Source organism: Lycium ferocissimum, chromosome 9, assembly GCF_029784015.1.
Source record: "Lycium ferocissimum isolate CSIRO_LF1 chromosome 9, AGI_CSIRO_Lferr_CH_V1, whole genome shotgun sequence".
Classification (NCBI taxonomy): domain Eukaryota; kingdom Viridiplantae; phylum Streptophyta; class Magnoliopsida; order Solanales; family Solanaceae; genus Lycium; species Lycium ferocissimum.
The window spans coordinates 19,910,170-19,928,653 of NC_081350.1; the positions used below are offsets into that span (position 1 = coordinate 19,910,170).

The 18,484-nt window shown below is 38.0% G+C and overlaps 1 protein-coding gene across 4 annotated transcripts in view; it reads right to left on the bottom strand.

Annotated features, from left to right (window-relative positions):
• Positions 1 to 18,484, bottom strand: part of LOC132029824 (uncharacterized) — a 63,286-nt gene that overhangs the window by 18,275 nt on the left and 26,527 nt on the right. For all 4 annotated transcript variants that reach the window (XM_059419203.1, XM_059419201.1, XM_059419202.1 and 1 more), the window contains 15 exons: positions 18,098 to 18,235; positions 13,301 to 13,454; positions 12,630 to 12,994; positions 11,799 to 12,262; positions 11,353 to 11,694; positions 6,872 to 7,090; positions 5,089 to 5,179; positions 4,866 to 4,943; positions 4,428 to 4,718; positions 4,100 to 4,297; positions 3,533 to 4,015; positions 2,606 to 2,767; positions 2,195 to 2,524; positions 2,031 to 2,113; positions 1,824 to 1,928 (listed from right to left, as the gene is read on the bottom strand). In XM_059419203.1, coding sequence (XP_059275186.1) covers positions 1,824 to 1,928; positions 2,031 to 2,113; positions 2,195 to 2,524; positions 2,606 to 2,767; positions 3,533 to 4,015; positions 4,100 to 4,297; positions 4,428 to 4,718; positions 4,866 to 4,943; positions 5,089 to 5,179; positions 6,872 to 7,090; positions 11,353 to 11,694; positions 11,799 to 12,262; positions 12,630 to 12,994; positions 13,301 to 13,454; positions 18,098 to 18,235 — 3,503 coding nt within the window. The remainder of the gene's footprint in view (positions 1 to 1,823; positions 1,929 to 2,030; positions 2,114 to 2,194; positions 2,525 to 2,605; positions 2,768 to 3,532; positions 4,016 to 4,099; positions 4,298 to 4,427; positions 4,719 to 4,865; positions 4,944 to 5,088; positions 5,180 to 6,871; positions 7,091 to 11,352; positions 11,695 to 11,798; positions 12,263 to 12,629; positions 12,995 to 13,300; positions 13,455 to 18,097; positions 18,236 to 18,484) is intronic.

An 18,484-nucleotide genomic window follows, 5' to 3' on the forward strand; every position in this document is an offset into this window, starting at 1 on the left:
CTTATTTAGTATAGATTATGTTGTTTTATAATTTTTAGCATTGCATCGTTTAACATTGTGACAGAATCTAAAGATAATGCAGAAATGAAAGACGAGAACATAAATGCATACTAAAACATATTTTCATTTCATTGCATCCCCCAACAAACATTCAAAACATAAGAAACTTTCATTTACGAAAGCCCAAAAACTTTCATCAAATACTTTCATAAATGAAAGCTTTACAAAATGTACAATGAAATGAAAAAAAAAAAAACTAGTCTAGGGGGTTGGAGGAGTGAGGAGATCATCAGGCTCGATTTCGAGCCTCTCGAGGATGACGCGCAAAAAAAGTGCAATCCGCCGGAGATATTATTCAAGCATAAAATGGCTAAGAATCAACATTGATACGGCACTACCAGCTGGAACGTAGCAGATTAAAATTGGGTAAAATGTAACAGACAAGAAGGAAGTGCTTTAAAATTGCAGAGTGGAACAGCCAAAACCATTCAGAAGTTTGATGTTCTAGGTGGAATTCTATGATTGTCAAGTTATATAGAAACAGGAACTACCACCATACCTCGTCCTCAGCAGAAAAAAGAAAAAAGACAAAAGAAGGAAAACTAAAGGTAAAACGGTTGGCTCCATGGTGTCAAGCAACCGATTTTCCTCCTAAATACATAGCCCAATTAATAGAAGACATACTAACCAAAACTTAGAATATCATTGATAAAGTAATATAAATTATTCATGCTTGGGCATAAAACACCTGTATACAAGTAGTATACCAAAAAGTAAAACCTATAAAAGAACATGGTTTTCAACTAATGTCACCCAATCTTTTATACTAAGAGAACTTCATGGGTCATCAAAAGGAAATAAGGATAAGAGGCTACTCCTCAACGGTACAAAATTCATCTCTACCCTTTCAAAAGCTCTCCTATTTCTTTCTCTCCACACGATCCACATAAGTGCTAGCCGAGCCACGATCCACGCCCTTCGTCTTCTCCTATTTATTTCTATTCAAATCATTGAATAGAATATTTCACCCAAACCAAATTCGATGTTAGGTTTAATTATTATCTCTCATAGAATGCGGTTTTCAAAGAATGTGATCATCCAACCAAAATCCTTAAGACAATTGGTAGGATAGCTCAAGACAATACAAATCCATTTAGAATCATACACAATCCGCATAGCACATGTTGTTTGATACCCTCCCGCACATGTAACCTGATTCAATGGTTTACATGTGGACTGAAGTCTGAAGACTTCTTTTCACTCTTTATTGGATGAGAAGAATACAGTGGCCCATACTGGGCTGAAATGTGGGCCTGGAGCAGAGAGAACATACTTGACAGGCTAAGGAATGAGCTTCGAGCAGAATGAAAAGACTTGACAAACTGAGTGGTTCTGGAACAGAGTTAATCGCTCGATGGGCTGAACATAGAGAAAGAAATGAAGCAGCTCAACTGATTGTGTTGAGAGAGGAGCCCAGAGAGAAAAGATTGTGAAATTGGCCTACCAAAGTTCGGATCAAGTACAATGTGAAAGAATCTAAGACTCCAACCCCAAACACTACAGCAATGGATGGAGTAGCCCGGTGCATTATAAAATATAAATCCCTTTAGAAACCCCACAATAAATCTTGGACGTTATTTAACAGTGCCATCTTATAAATATAGCACTAGCCCCTAATTGGCTTTAAAGCAACTTGAGAAAACGAAGAGATTTAACAGCATGTATAAAAGAAAGAACAGGACCAGCATTTGCAGATATGATATCTCATGTCTTTCCAATGCTAAATCACCAAAAAGACAGTACAAAAATTGTTGCTATCTTACATGGAACGAACAGATGAAACATCCACTGGTGGACCTCCTTCAATGGTCCCAATAATCTCCATTATAACAGTTGCAGCATCACCCTTGTATAATTGAAGTGCTTGCCTAGACATTGTCAAAAAGTTAAAAAAGTACAGAGATAAGAAATCAAAAATAGGTTTTTATTGGTGGTTGACAAAGAATAGGAAATGATATGTTTTTACATACTTAAATTTAACACGAGCTTGAGTATAGCGCTCCATCCTAATCAGAGCATGCCCCCATGCATTCCACACAGGGAAAACATCAATCTGAGAGTAAGTTCGCCAATTAAAATTTACTTTATGGTGCAAAGAGGACAATCATGCACATAGATGGTCTTTCTATACTACCTTACACTTCTTGGAAGTGTAAACAGCCATGCTGTATCTTTCATCTAGAATTAATCTATTCCGAAGACGCTCAGATGACTCTTTATCCGCGATATCATCAAGTGAAGCAGCTACTCCGGAACCCAAAAGACTTTGCAGCAATTCAGCACGCCCTAGCCACATCTCAGCTTGTCCCAGTACTTCAGACAGCTCATCTGTTGACTGACTACCCACACTAGAGCTGCCAGCTTCAGAAGATGCATCATCTGCATCCCTACTTCTTTGCAAATTACTAGACAAGTCAGTGCTTCCAGAAAGCTTTCTAAGGAGGAATTTAGCAAAAAGCAGGCCCTACAAGATCAAAGCTCAACATATTACTGCACAATTTCATGAATAATTTAATTTAGCCTACACTGAGTGCAAAGTAGAAACCTCAACAAAAGTTTCTGTGGCATGATACCCTCGGCCAATAGTTTCCATTGTTGCATTCTCAGGTAACTGTAGGGAGCTTAATACACTTTTCATCTGGCCAACGCACAAGTCCAAAGCACCTTTGGCAGATGCACTTTCATCCGAACACATTGAAAGCAGTGCCTAAATTCCGAAGTATAAAAAATAAGAATGTTAATAGAAAAAAGAAGCAGTTGAATTAGCGTATTTTGAAGTGCAGAACACAATAAGAACAAAAGCAATTCGTGAAAGCATAGATATAGAAAAAACTCGGTCTCATTATCAACAAATAAAAAAAAATTAAAAAAACTCAGTCTCCTATTTAGACAACCTCGAAATCCAGCCCCAGAAAGGTATCAGTTAAAACCCGCACGAAATAAACATGAAGATTCAAGAAGTGAATTCTGCTTTGATGACACAGGAAATTCGTGCCACATTTTTATAATAAAGAGGAGTGATGTCATAAGAGTATCCAAGTCCTGTATGTTAAACTATCCTCAATCCCAAATTCACATTATCCATTTAAGATCAGCAAGAATTATGCAGTCACACCTCATTCTTTCTGCTCAACTATCTCCATATAACAACATTACTTAGACAATGAGAAACCACCTGATCAAATAGTCATGTGTAACCAGACACATCAGATTAGAAAGGCTCACTAATACATATTCTTAATTACATGATCCCACCAAAAAAGGAAAAACTTTCTAGTGCAGAGAAGAGCAGGTTTGCAACTGCAGAAATTAAAACTACCCAGTTTTAGGTGGGAGAACAACACATGAGTTCCTTTCCTCCTACCAAGAATCAGAATCACTAGGTCTTCAGTTAACAGAGACAAAAGAACACATCAAAGCTGGAGTCAGGTATGGTCCAGCAGAATATATTGATTAGCGAAAATAGCCATACCTTGAAGAGAGTAATATCGGGGGTACTTTCATACCGATGAGAAGAACGGACAGCTTCGTCCTTCTTCGGGTCACCTGTGAGCATCCACATCTCAGCAATAGCAACAGCAGGCAGCCGTTCTTGCCCATCTGCAGAAAATAATGTAACACGGTCTTCCTGAATGGCAGCAGGTGGCTCCCAAGCCACCCTCTCTGATTGCATTACTCCAGAGCTCTTTCTCTTCCTTTGTGTATCCTTGGCTGTACCTTTATCTCCAGTTTGGACCCATGAAAATGCTCTGCGGGCCTCTTTTTGAAAATTACTAAGACTACTAGTGAATGATGACCTTGTGGGTGTTCCCACTTTTGTCTTCTGTCTTGCTCTTGGAGTTGAAATTGAAATCCTTGGGTCCCTGGAAGGGGAACTAATGCTGACATTAATAGCTTTGGCAGCATATATAAGAATCATATTGTTGTCTCTCAAGGAGGGGAATTCCTTAAGTATCTGCAAGAAAAAAACCAAGACCACATCAAAGATAATGACAAAAGGGGAAAAAAAAAAACATTCTCTAAACTTATAACTTATTACCAGAGATGCAGATTGAAGTTGTTTTCTCATCAGCAAAACTTCAAGAATCAAATGAGGGTGCTCGTGTAGGGGAGAGCATTTTTGTTGCAACGGTAATGGCAAAGCAGCCAGAACACGTAATCCTAATGCCCAGGAGTTGAGCCTGGAAACTTCCAACTCTGATAAATTATTATCTCTTCGTTTCAGGAAAAAGTGAACCTTCAGAGAAGCAAAAAAATAAAATACACTAAATGAATTGGTTTATTTGCAAGGAGAATTTTAAAATGCTGATAGCAATCTACTTCAGAGAAACTCGAATAAAGAATGTTTTGGGAAGAAATGTCATTACGAGAAGCTGTTTAGATCGAAGGTTGGGCAAAAGCTGCATTGCACTCATTGCAACAGGTAAAGCATCTGCAGTGTCACGTAAAGAAGAAAGAAAACGTGAAGCTTCTGCAGGGCCTCCACCGTTTAAAGGATCTGCTGTTAAAAGCTTCACAAGTTGACGCCCCTGCAGCTCTCTGCGCAGTTCAATAGATAGCCCTTCACTTTCAGCCACTTCTAAAGCAGCAGAAACAGCTCCCTTCTCAGCTAATCTAAGGGCAAGACCCTCAGGATCTTCTTTACACTCAGACTCCACCTAAAAATTCAAAGGAAATGCTCCACATGAGATGCAAAAGTGAAATCAAACACTGGGAGAGAAAAAGAGCTCTAGAAATACAAACATCATTGTGATCTTACAGTTGCCCTAAATTCAACCATAAAAAAGAAGGAATGAGCTAATAACCTCTAGCCAGCTGTGGAAGCGGTTATCTGCACTTAATATATGGCTGTACCTCAGGAGAGCTTGTCTCATCTGAACAACCTAGTTGTACCATCAATGCATCAAAAGAACAGATATAAAGTTAGTATACCAAGGAAAGTCCAAGTATATATAGATAAATCACACATAAAACCAATGCCTAGCACTAGCAATAAGTGAAGTTTTAAAAACCACGGCACTCACATACCACATCTTTAATAGGATCATTTTCGAGCAAGTGGCAGCTGCACATAGTGAGAACATCCAAAGCAGCATCCAGTTCCCATCTACGCAAATATCTGGAGTACCCAAAAAAAAAAAAATAGAGCTGAGCTTTCTAAATATCAAACTTCCAGAGCAACACCCAATCTGTACAATAGTCTAAGTTAAAAGTTAATTAATTAATTAATAGAACTTTTCAGTCAGCTTATCATGTTTTTTATAGTATTTTGACATGGCTTTTTTATACTGCTTTGAATTGCTTGTTCTTGTGCCGAGGGTCTACCGGAATCAGCCTCTCTACCTCGCAATAAGGTCTGCATACACTCTACCCTCCCCAGAACCCACTTTATGGGATTTCACTGGTATGTTGTTGTTTTAATTAATTAATAGAACTTTTCAGTCAGCTTTATCATGCTTTTTATAGTATTTTGACATGGATTTTTTGTACTGCTTTGAATTGCTTGTTCTTGTGCCGAGGGTCTACTGGAATCAGCCTCTCTACCTCCCACGGTAGGGGCAAGGTCTGCATACACTCTACCCTCCCCAGAACCCACTTTATGGGATTTCACTAGGTATGTTGTTGTTTTTATTAATTAATAGAACGAACGATCTCTTGAAAAAGCTAGACTGGATAAATATCAAAGATGGTTCACACTGAATCACTTCTGTTAACAAAATAAAATGTAAAGCAGCAGACACGTCTGCTCTTGACATAGGTTTAAGGAGGCATGGGCACTACGGCCCCTTATTCCCTTTTAAAAGAATATTAGAGGTCTGAGCCGAACCCCACACAAATACAAGGCGAATTTATTCCCCCAAACCCCCCCCCCCCCGCCCACCCCACCAAAAAAAAAAAAAAAAAAAAAAAAGATCGACTATGCTACAGTAATTTTACAAAGCAAGGGTATCTCACTTTAGAGTAGCAAAGAAAAGAGAGAAATATCTGTAAAGTTGGAAAACTTGGGACTTGGAGAGAGAAGGTCCAACTACTCTCCAGATTTCAGAGTTGGGTAATTTTCTGACAAGTTCTGTTAATCCTTGATTTCAGGTTATGTGATTTTGTTTATCTCTTTTTTATAACGGTGGTGTCCGGGCCAGCTTGCACGCACCTCAACCATTCCACTGGGTATCTGCTACCTTGCACCAACACAAATACCGGGTAACTCTGCCCACCAAGGCTTAGACAAATAAGAGGAAGGTTTGTCTTTTTCATTTTTGAGAAAGGTAACAGTACTATAAATCTTAAGCACACATGTTGTGTTGGAAGCCATATTTACAAGTTCAAAAGAAACAAAAGTATGTATCCTTGTTCTTTGTTTATTAACAAAACATTTCTTAGAATTATTGACTTAAAACTCATTCCATCCAATATGTCAAGGAAGTACTCTTCATAGTGGGCACGAAATTTATCTAACATGTACCATATTCTCGGAATAAAGTAGGTCATTAGGTTGGGTTGTGTAAGAATATCCACCGAGCTTGTAGGTTGGGAATGTTGTAACTTAGATATATAGAGTCAAAAAAGGGAAATCATTTTTCTTTTCTCCACTTCACTCTCAATCCCTCACTTCTCACCTCTTCATCTTTTCTCTGACTCTCTTTGTTGGTGTGTTTCAAAAGTTCAGCAAGTGATAGCCTGGTAGGTACCCAGGGGCAGCAGGTAGATTTGCAAGGGAGAGGAGGTGATGCATGTAACCACATCCAGATGACTTCCATTATACACATAATAAAGAGCTCAACAGAGAAAAGGAGACACTTAATGGACATACTTGAGGGCAAGTCTAGCTGCCAATTGTTTATCTTTCAAACGGAGACAGTACTGCCAGCTGTGGCTCCAATTATTGTTTCCTGAATAACCTTGAGACAGTCCAGATATATTTTCTTCTCCCCATTCAATTAGCAACTGAAGCAACTGATCTGAGGCCCCATTTTGCAAGAAACGATCAGAAATTGCAAGAGCATCCATCACTTTTCCTTCATCAATCAACCTGTTGACATAATTAATGTGAAAGGTGAGCCAGTGCTATTCCAACTAGCCACTGTTAAGATGCACAAAAAACTTGAACTAGATATTTTTTTCGATAAACAAAGAGAAAACAGTAACCGTGAATTGCAACTGCAGTGTGAAAAAAAGCCATTAAGGGAAGTAATGTGAAGACAAAGTCAGCAGAATGGTATGAAAAGATTTCAATCCTTGATGTTGTTGAGAAGTAGTTGCTAGCTAGTTTGTTTAGTTGCTTACTGGAACTTGAGGCAGTTTCAAGTTCTCAGCCTATATAAATTTACTTCATTGGTAATTAAAAAAAATCATTACCCAAAATAAAATTAAAAAATAAGAAACATGATATAGAAAATTGCAAAAAAGATTAAATCAATTTAAAACAAAGAGGTTTTGAGAACTAGAACACCTTGTACAAGTTGCCTAAAAAGTATGCCTTCTTGAAGGTGAGAAAATGCAATGAATATACAGTTGCTAGGAAGACGTAAGTGGCTAATGTTCGTTTCAACTGAAGTACTTTAAGGTGCATAAAATATAACACCATTCAGACAGAAAACCCTCCTCTTCCTTTTTCCGGATAAGTAATTTAAGTCTTATTTATTTACAGCGAGTACCATCACCAAGGTGCTAGGTCAGCACAACGGTGACTCTGGAATTTTCCCCTTCGATGAATTCAACAGGGGGTTGCTGGTCTTCCAAATTGTGTTCCATAGCCAATGGGCTACTGTTCCAGTATACTATATCGCGACCATTCATAACATGCTCTCACTGAGAAGTTCCCGTCCATTTCAATCACACCCACAAGGGAATCATGTTGGTCCTCCTTGAGCAAAAACCTTCGAGTTTACCAATCAGCTCACTACATTTTCCATTTCCTGATCTAGTAAGTTTCTTCTAAATTGCATGTTCCAGCATCCATCAGTAAGGCAGTTAGCGGAAGTGCAATCTTTGTTACTGACCAGATTATGGGTCAGGAAATGACTCCTTCAACATAAAAATTTCTGGCTACTTATCTTGCCAAATTCTAATCCTCTACCATTCCCCATCTTTAGTGTCATCACTTTGGTAAACACTCCCATAGTTATTTGGTACAGGCTCAATAGCGATGCCCGGCACAGTCAAGGAGGCAATCTCCAGCTGGAAATTCAGAAGAAGAGAAATTGTAGAGCTTGGGATGTTGCCCCACTAGCACTCATGTGGGTTACATGAAAGGAAGAAATAGGAGAGGTTCAAGGAGTTAGCTAATGTACATTTTGAGGAATGGCATCTCTTTTTAGCTTCTTTTTGGTGCACTCTTTAGGCTCCAATTTGTATAGAAGATTGTGTGTCTTTTGTGGAGAATCATATTATAACGTAGATTCTACTTTTTGGTATACTGGTTGTATACGGGAGATTTTTCCATTGTTAAACAAATTATTTACCTTATCAAAAAAAAGAATATACCTCATAGATTCCTTATCTGTTTTCCGTAGCTACACCACAAGAAGAGTTGAAAGCTTTAGTACACCATTGTCCTTTATGAGAAATAATAGAAATTGACAGAGAACATTGCTTCATTGTTCTCTCAAGTTCTTAGGGTTTAAATAGCTAAATTTACCTGTCCTTAGAAAGGAAAGAGAATCGATAAACAATTACAGTATAATCACAGTGAGCAAATCAAGCTATATATTATATTTAAAAGATTCTAAAACTCCCCCTCAAGCTGGTGGAAACAAATCATAGGTACCTAGTGTTGGAGTCCCACATCGACCAACGGATGGGAACATGGACTTCTTTATATGGTTTGGGCAATCATCTTCCCTTTGAGCTAGCTTTTTGGGTTGAGTTAGGGCCAAGATCCATTTCTTTACATGGTATCAGAGTCAAGCTCATCCCGATTCTTTGTTCACCGATGTTGGGCCCCCATATTATGTTGTCCATGCTCCAGTTTCCTATGTCTGGGCGTGCGCGGAAGTGTTAGAAGTCCCACATCGGTAGTGAAATGGGTAATGGTCTCCTTATATGGACTTGCGAAATCCTCCCTCATGAGCTAGCTTTTGGGGTTGAGTTGAGCCCAATGTCCATTTCTTTATATGGTATCAGAGTAGGCTCTCCCAATTCACTGTTTCTGATGTTAGGCCCCATATTAAAAGTCGCCCATAGATGGGGCTCGCCCAATTCATTGTTTATGATGTTGGGCCTCCATATTAAAAGTTGCCCACGCACCAGATATCTAGCCCTGGGCGTGAGGTGGGGTGTTAAGAGTTCCACATCGGTGGGTTAAAGGGTACATGGTCTCCTTATATGGACTTGGGCAATCCTCCCCTCATGAGCTAGCTTTTGGCATTGAGTTAGGCCTAAGATCGATTTCTTTACATGGTATCAGAGCTAGGCCCTTGATTCATTATTTCCGATGTTGGGCCCCCATATTAAAAATTGTCCACGCACCATATATCTAGCCCTGGGCGTGAGGTAGGGTGTTAAGAGTCCCACATCGATGGATTAAAGGATACATGGTCTCCTTATATGGACTTGAGCAACCCTCCCCTCGTGAGCTAGCTTTAGGGTTGAGTTCGGCCCAAGTACCGTTTCTTTACACCTAGCTTGCTACATATATAACTTGTTCCAGGACCAGCAAGGGGCTTGGTGAATATATTTGCAAGCTGGTCATTTGACCATACGAACTTTGTGACAATGTCTTATGAGATATCCTTTCTCTGATGAAATTACAATCAATTTCTATGTAGTTGGTCTTCTCATGAAACACTTATTTGATGCGATATGAGGAGCAACCTGATTATCACACACGAGTTCCATTTGACCAATCTCTCCAAATTGCAATTCTATAAGTAGTTGCTTAATCTATATGAGTTCACATACAGCCATTACCATAGCCCAATATTCAACTTCTGCACTCGTAATAAGAGATCTTGAGAGAGGACGGTGCTTGATTATTCCCTCAAGCTATTGGGGTTAAAAAATAGATAAGTTTATATGTCCTTAGAAAGTAAAGAGAATCAATACATAATTACAATATAGTCAAAAGTGAGCAAATCAAGCTATCTACTATATTTACAAGATTTTACCCTCCTTCCGTCCCGCAATAGGCTTTAATTACATCCTGCCACATGTCCTATTTTAAGTAGAGAAGCTCCATAACTATTTGAGCAAATGTTATTTTTGTCAAACCTTAGGTTCTCCACTGCTAATTCTTGATTACTTGCTTTAGTCGCTATAGATCATCCGACCAAATATATATTCTTTCTCACACAGTTTCCTAACACAACTTAAGTTACATCTCAATCAGTGTGGAGGGAGAGAAATGATAGATGTTTTGAAAACAGATTCAATTCCATCCAGAAAGTAATAGAATTGTATTCTATCTTTATTTTCTTGGTGTAAACAACAATGTATGGAGGATGCAGATCAAATTGTAGAATTTTTAGGAGCTCTGTAACTTTTTGGAGGTAGCCAGCATACCTGGAGTACACCAAAAGGTAGAAACCTTACAAAAAGATACAACTTCCTCAACAGAAAAAAACTAACTCTACTCCCTTCAGCCACCCACCCTAAAGATACATTCCCATAAAACTCATCCCACGCCTTCAAGATATTCTTCCAAAGCCCACATCCATAAGGAAGTGTGACATTTTTAGTCCTACATCTCCATTCTAAGACCCCATATTTCTCTGCCATCACCGTCCTCCAAATAGCCTTCTCCTTTGCCCCGAATCTCCACAACCACTTTCTCAATAGCGCCTTGTTAAACACAATTAAATCTTTAACCCCAAATCCAACCAACACTTTGGTCTTGAGTCTCCCAATTTACCAAGTGAAATTTTCCCTCCCCGCTTGAAGCATCCCATAGAAAATCCCACTGAATTTTTTCCCACATTAATGAATTATTTATTTTATCCAGCCTACAGGAGCCACCTGAAACCTATTTTTTTCCTCTCTACTAACAGTATTATTGAGCATCTTTCTTTCTGCTTTAGCCCAGAAGATACTACAGTATCTGCTGCAAATGATCATTGTTTCTCTCACCTGCACCCAAACCCTATAGTTCAGCCACTGTTATGCTATGGGGGCTGAGACCAAGATTCAGCTGCACCAACAAGATAAATATAATAATGTGTTCATGATTCTTGTCGAGTGCAAGCGAAATCCAGAGAAACAGGTTATATCAGTGAAAAAAAACCTGTGCTTGACACAAGCAAGACAAACTCTATGTGAACAGAAATGGTCAAAACTCAAAGAAAGGAGATGGAGTACCGTTCCACAGCTTTCTCATATGGGCCTTCATTCTCGCAATCAAAAGAAAGAAAAACTGTAGTACCATCAGGATTTTCAGATTTTAAGGAATCATGCCAAGGATCAGAAGATCCTCTCGTTTCATTCTTGGTCTCCTGGGGACTTGTTGATATATTACTGCTACCAGCAAGTTCATCAACATCGGATTCAGCATCACTATCATGATCACGAAATCGCTTCATAGCAAGTTTACATTCAGGTACATCTTTACCATCACTCGTCGTGGGATCAGCCATTATTGCAAATTCTGAGATTCGATGAAGATTGGTCTGCATCTGTATCCAGCGATTCAAGGTAGGGAACCTGCTCAGAAAAGTCATGAAAAGAAATGGACACAAAAATAAGAGAACCCACATATATCACATATATAAGTGATCAATTACGAACTCCATTTAGTTTGAACTAACCTCTCAGATTGGTCAAGAGCAAACTCAAAGAACAACCTATCAGCATCAGGAGTTTGTAGAAAGCAACTTTTCAGAGATCTTGATACAGTAGTCTCCCTGCCACGATAAAGTATAGAACTTCCGAAGACACATGCTAATACAGCTCTAACTGGGGATAACTTAATGAGATGCTTCACTATATCCAATTGAAGAGGATAAAGAGGTAATCCAGCATCCCCAGAGGAAGGAGTGAAAGACCCCGGCTTGGCCTCTCTACATGAAGGGGATATTACTCTGTTTTCAGAGTAATTATCAGTGTATGTAGGAATTACAGGGATGCAAGCCCAACCATGACCATATCTTGGAGGATAAACTGGAGGAACACAAGCAGAAATCACTTCATGGACAAAATCAGCATTCATAATCTCTGCTGCCTTTTCAGCTGCATCAGTACTGCCTTGCTCAAACACAAGACGAGTTAAAAGCTGCGAGCAAAATGATGAACTGAAAAGTGAGCAAGTTAAGACCAAATAGAAATAAGAACAATTTCACCTTAGCAAATATTTTGTGAGAGCCAGAAAGTTCTGATGAAATATTTAAGAGCAAGCATGTTGCTTCCTTTGTTTTCAACTTTTTCCTCTCTATGTGTCTCCATCTCCATTGCAAGAGGAGGGGTCTCGTTTAGCTAAATGCCACAAACATTACCTCTAAAGCACGTGAGAACCTAATAAAATTCAGACCCAAGGTTTTTATAACAAAAATTGTTCCTTATTAGACTTCCAAGTAGCTTTTGCCAGCTCACATAGTTTAACCTCGCAAAATAGTAAGAAAATTCCGAAAAAGAAAGCTTACGTCTTTAGGCCATTCATACACAAGGGAGAAGTAGTTGAAGTCATGAGTGGTATCAGCCCCATCGACAATGTCACCAATGGCAGCAAGGTAGAGAACAAATTGAGAGAGAAATGTGGTCATTCTGGAGCTGAATGGCCCAAATAATCTTTTTCCAGTTTCCTTGACATCATAGCTACCAGAAGGTATGTTGTTGTCACCAGCTGCTGAAGTTGTCATCGGCTGCTTCAAGGTTTTCAACCCAAGCCCAAGAACTCCATTTTTGTTGTACGGTAACAATCCTTTCCTGTCAGAACGTGAGCCATCGTCAACCTGCTCCCTCTCTGTTTCTTCATCGGCTAAAGCTCTTGCCAAATTGTGGAGCTTACCTAAAATTTTCCAAAGCGCCAAAAATTCATATGCGTGACTTGAGAGAAAAAGTACACAGAGAGAGAGAAATCCATAAGGATCTAGCTAAACATTAAAAAATAAGATATTATTGTACATGCAGTTAAATCAAAAATATAAACAACAAAGAGGGAGAGACAGACACGCAATGCATACTGAGAGGAGGAAGAAAATGACGGAAGAGAAACACTAAAATAGCATCACCACTTATTCTGTTCCCCAACCTGCAAAACTTGCAACTACAAACAATAGATGTAAAAAGAGAGGATAAAGAAGCAAACACTAACCGCTAAGAAACTGTCTCTTCCCCATATGAGCATCTTCAATCATCTGATGCAGCATAGCTAGTGCACGCTCTTTATGTCCTTGCCGGTGAAAATCCTTCGAGGATAAAAGGATCATTTCTCCAGTTAAAATGTCTTGAAGAGTTGAAGGCTTATCCTGAAATTGTTGACAGTTGTTCCGATTTTTAACTCGGTAATCTATATATCTATATCCATATGGGAATATAAAAGATGACATGGCACAATCCAATGACCAGTATTTATATTTATCTATTTTCTCCCTTTTTTTTGCAATTTCTTCTTCAATTCTACTAAAAACCACCCGGGAAAAAAAGACAAAATAAACCGGCTATCTGTTTTACTACAGACTCCAAGAGTCGCTTCTTAAATTCCCCTGTAACCTACAAAAACCCTCCATTCCTACTGCTTCTTCCCCTCTTTTTTCTCTTTTCCCTTCCAAATTTGAGAGTTCCACTTAATTGTCTTTTCCAGTTCCCATTGTTACATTATGTTTGCAACACTTGATTCTTTAGATTTTGGGTATAACGTGGGGTTTCTCTGTAAGATATATCTTTTGGGGCTTTCTTTATTTCCAAATTCATTGTTTTCCTGTGGGGTTAGGAGGTGTTGGTAATTATATTGTTTAATATTTTAGCTTTCTGATTGCAACTTTGCAATTCAATTTTTTTCTAATTAATTTTTTTTTGAATAAGGTAACATTTGTATTCCATCCAAAAGTAGGAGCATTTTTATGCTGATGTGAAACTTTACAGGTCAAGCCACCAAAAACAGTGGCCAGGAGGTAATAATGCTAGTTACAATTTACACATTGCCTAGAAAATCTACCAAATCACCTACTTCCCCCACTATATCTTGTTTACACCAAAAATATAAGAGACTAAGACAATTCATTATAACTATCTGGATGGAGTTAGCTTTATCTTCAAATTGTCTTGAGTTTCTTTCCTTCCAAATTGACCACCAAATACAAGCTGGAATGGACTGCCACCAATCTTTTGCATAGGAGTTCCAGAGTTGATCTTGGTAACACCCACTTCACCCCAAGGATACAAAAGAACATGTGCCACAGATGTGCAGTTATCTGACAATGTAGGAATAAATGCTCATTTGTTTCTCATCTTTCCCACAAAGTAAGGCATCTTGAGCATATCTGAAGACCTCTTCTTTGTAGAGCCTCTTGTGTTAGACAAGCCTGCTTCAAAACTAACCAAACAAAAGTAGAAACCTTATATGGAATTTTAACTTTCCAAATAATTTTTTTTTCTCTAATTAATTTGTTTAATCGAATCACTTTTTTTTTTAGGAAGGTAACAGTTGTATTGCTTTTTCTTTTCTTTTCTTTTTTTGAGGTAAGGTAACAGTTGTATTACTATGAAACAAAAACTTAAGCACCCCAAAAAAGGTGCTAAGTTTAGATCTTTACAAACAGCAAAAGGGTATAAAAACCCTGTCCAAAAACCTATATCTTATACATTGCCTATCAAGTCAACTAATTCACCTACTTCCCCCCCACAGATTCTGTTTACGCCAAAAAAAGAACAGACTAAGACAGTTCATCCTAATTTTCTGGATAAAACTACTAGTGCCTTCAAAAAATCTAGCATTCCTTTCCTCCCACACACTCCACCAGATGCAGGCAGGGATGATCTTCCACCACTCCTACTCACCACCTCTCTTCCCCATACTCCACCAGCTGCTTAAAAGTCCCAAAGTAGTGCTAGGAATAACCCAATTTATCCCCAAGATACCAAAGAACATGTGCCACAGATTTAAACTTGTCGTTTAAATATTTGTGTGTGTGTATATATATATATATATATATGTATATATATATATATATATATATATATGTGTGTGTGTGTATGTATGTGTGTATGTGTGTGTGTGTGTGTGTGTGTGTGTGTGTGTGTGTAAAGACTACACAAATGTTAAACTAAGGTTAACAGTTTGAACTTGTCTTGCAGTGTAAAAAAAGGTGTTCATTGCTTTCAACCTCCTGGTCACATAGAACACATCTTGAACAAATCTGGAAACCTCTTCTTTGTAGATTAACTTGAGTTAGGCATGCTTTCCTAATCACCAGCCAAACAAAACATGACACCTTCACTGGAATATTTATTTTCCAGACTTGTTTCCATGGCCAATTTACCTTAACTGGGCCTCTTTGATTCAATTTCCAGTAAATAGATTTTACCGAGAAAGTCCCTTTACTATTCAATCTCCATCTGATTCTATCAGGGCAGCTTATTGGCTAGTTCTTGTGTTGAACTCCTCTTTCGAGGTTTTAACAATCACTCTCTACAATCAAGTGTCGGTTCTAGTCTCACACATTTGTGCTTTCTGATTTCAACTGCTTTTTTTGGATTTGTCAAATTATTTCGGTGAAACACTTCACTTATTTGTCAATATAGATTTCTAGTGCTCGCTAAATAAATAAACCGCTTCGGGATTTTGCAATTTCATGTTACATGCATATGATGTAGATTAAGTATTGTTTTTGTTTATTTCCTAATCCCAATTACTCTGTTGGTACTTTTTCCACAACTCGCATATAAACACTTCTTTGATTAGGCGACTCTTGGCACATCGAGCATATCTCGACCTCCAAAAGTTTGGTTATCCCTAATCGTGATACTTTTTTTGTTTTTGATTAAAAGACATGGGAAAATGAAATTCTGATGTTCAAGTTTTCACAATCTGTGAGTTGGTTTAATTTCCATTAGAATTGTTTTTATATTCATTATTTGACGCAAAATTTATAGAGCTTTCACTCAGAAGTTTTTTTCCGTCTCGCGAGCTTGGATTGTGATCTTTGCTTTATGTTAGAATCTCATAATTCTACTTTTTATATTTGCATTCTTTGAATATATCATTGAAAATGAAATCCTTATTGTAGATATTGTTAGCTTCTTTTGGAATTTTTCTGTAACTATTTACTCTTTAACGTTTTTCCCCTTAACTTTCTCCCTTCTCTCTTTAGTACTTTTGTTGGTTCATTATTTTAATATTTTCCTTCCAGATTTTGAATTTATTTTTAGGATGTGGACAGTGGGATCAATCTCTCATCCCTGCTACTTATCCCTTTCAAAATTTGAAGAAAGATATGAATGGAATTGAATGTGAAAACTCAAGAAAGGCTTTAGCAATTTGCGCCTAGATGTTTTGAGTATTATCTGGAATATGCAAAATCCTTTGGCTCTTTGTTGTATCTTCGTTGTTTTGCGGCTTTTGCCTCTGTTGGGAACTCATTATGGTTACAACTAGGGAATTCAGTGAGATAAAAAGGAAGGTCAAATCTTCCACAATCAAAGGAGAGAGATATAGCATAATTTGGGAGGATTTATGTTGGTGTAGAAAAGAATGGCCACAAGAACACAGTTATAACCGTGAGCTAATGGCTAATGCAACTCAGGCACACCACTAAATGTTTTACTTTTAGGATGAAAAGGGGAAAACATTTGGCGGCGCAAGTCGCATTAGCTGACCACTAAAAGTTATCGTTGCAAGTATTTTTTCTCTTCCACATGTACGCTGTATAGATGGAATTCAGGTCTTGAAATTAACAGGTACAAGATAGGATTGGCAGACCTTAGGATTGATGAGAGAGTCACATTGTCTCTGGGTTCTTTCAGGTTTGCTCTCTTTTAAGATTGCCTCTCACTTATTTAGGAGTGCCTCTGTAGACAGTCCTAGATCTACTGCTTTTGGGTTTCTGTCCATTCTCAAATTCCTGTAAGCTCGTCTCCAGTCTCTATTAAGTGATAGCGAAGTTCCGTCCACCAGCAATTCTTTATTTTATATCCGATAAGAATACTGAAATAACACCATTTACTGAATATTCCATTTTGATTTGCTAGAGGTGTTTTAGCATCTTATGGATAAATTCTCAGCTATGACTGAGGTGATGCTAACGAAATCCATACAAAACAAACTACGCGGTATTTTTTAAATGCCTGCTAGCAGTTCTTATGCACTAATCTCAACATCGGGCTACAATCTTCTAAACGATATATCTTACCAGCGTGTTGCTTAGATACAGTGGCTTTCCTATACTTTTTTGTTCAGGAATTGCCAAGAAGCTCTGGTAAGAACTGGATTGAGAGTTGGAAGAATTTTTTATTTTTGATCTTTTGCCTTTCCTACTCTACATTAGAAGGAAGCTCTCTAAAATCTTCTTCTATCAAATTTCGGGCTTTATTTATTTATTATAAGAAACAAAAGCCAAGTTTCTTGCTTTATCTAAACAAGAACCTGCTTTTGGTCGTCATAACCCAAAGCAGGAAGGATTATCCAGAGGAAAATTGAAGTAGCATATTAAATATAACTTCCTCAAACATTTAACATTTTCTTGTTATTATACGCCTAAAGAAAAGGAAAGAGAGGCAAGAAAAAGATATAAACAAAAACAGATATACTTACTTTTAACATCCAACACTAACAACTACTGTTAATTTGCGGTACTTGAACCTTGTTGCCAAAGCATTTTTCCCATCAATTAGAGAATTTGTTTGCACGGTATTATGGTATGAAATCATAGAGACAAACATGTAATAAGCAGATCTATAGAAAAGTAAGGAAATTGAGTAGAAAAATATTAAGCGTTACTGCATACTTATTTTAACGTGCTGAGAAAACACGTGGCTGAATAAGGGACATTCGGCATTTAATAGGAAGGAAACTTAGGCGTATAGCACACACCATACTTGAACCAAGATTATAATTACCAGGACAAGTAAATCAAGGAATCGAGAATCCATCACCTAATGCGACTCCACTCACCTGTTCCAGTTGTTCCTGTAAACGCTTAAGGACACGCTTGATTACAGATATAACTGCTACTTCACAAATCTGATCCCAGTAGGTTGACCCAATTTTAGGGGAATTACCAGGGTAAATCTCTGACAACATAACTTGAGCCTGCATGCACCAAAGTTGAATTATAACCATAACAGAATAAACTCTCAATTTCAACTAGGAAGAGGAACGTGGAAGGCATGGGAAAATAAATGTTTATTCATATCAATAGAGGTATATATCTGTTAAGAGTCCCACATAGGAAACGGGACGGGTAATTGGTCTCCTTATATGGACTTGGACAATCCTCACCCTATGAGCTAGATTTGGGGTTGAGTTAGGCCCAAGATCCATTCTTTACAATATCAAAGA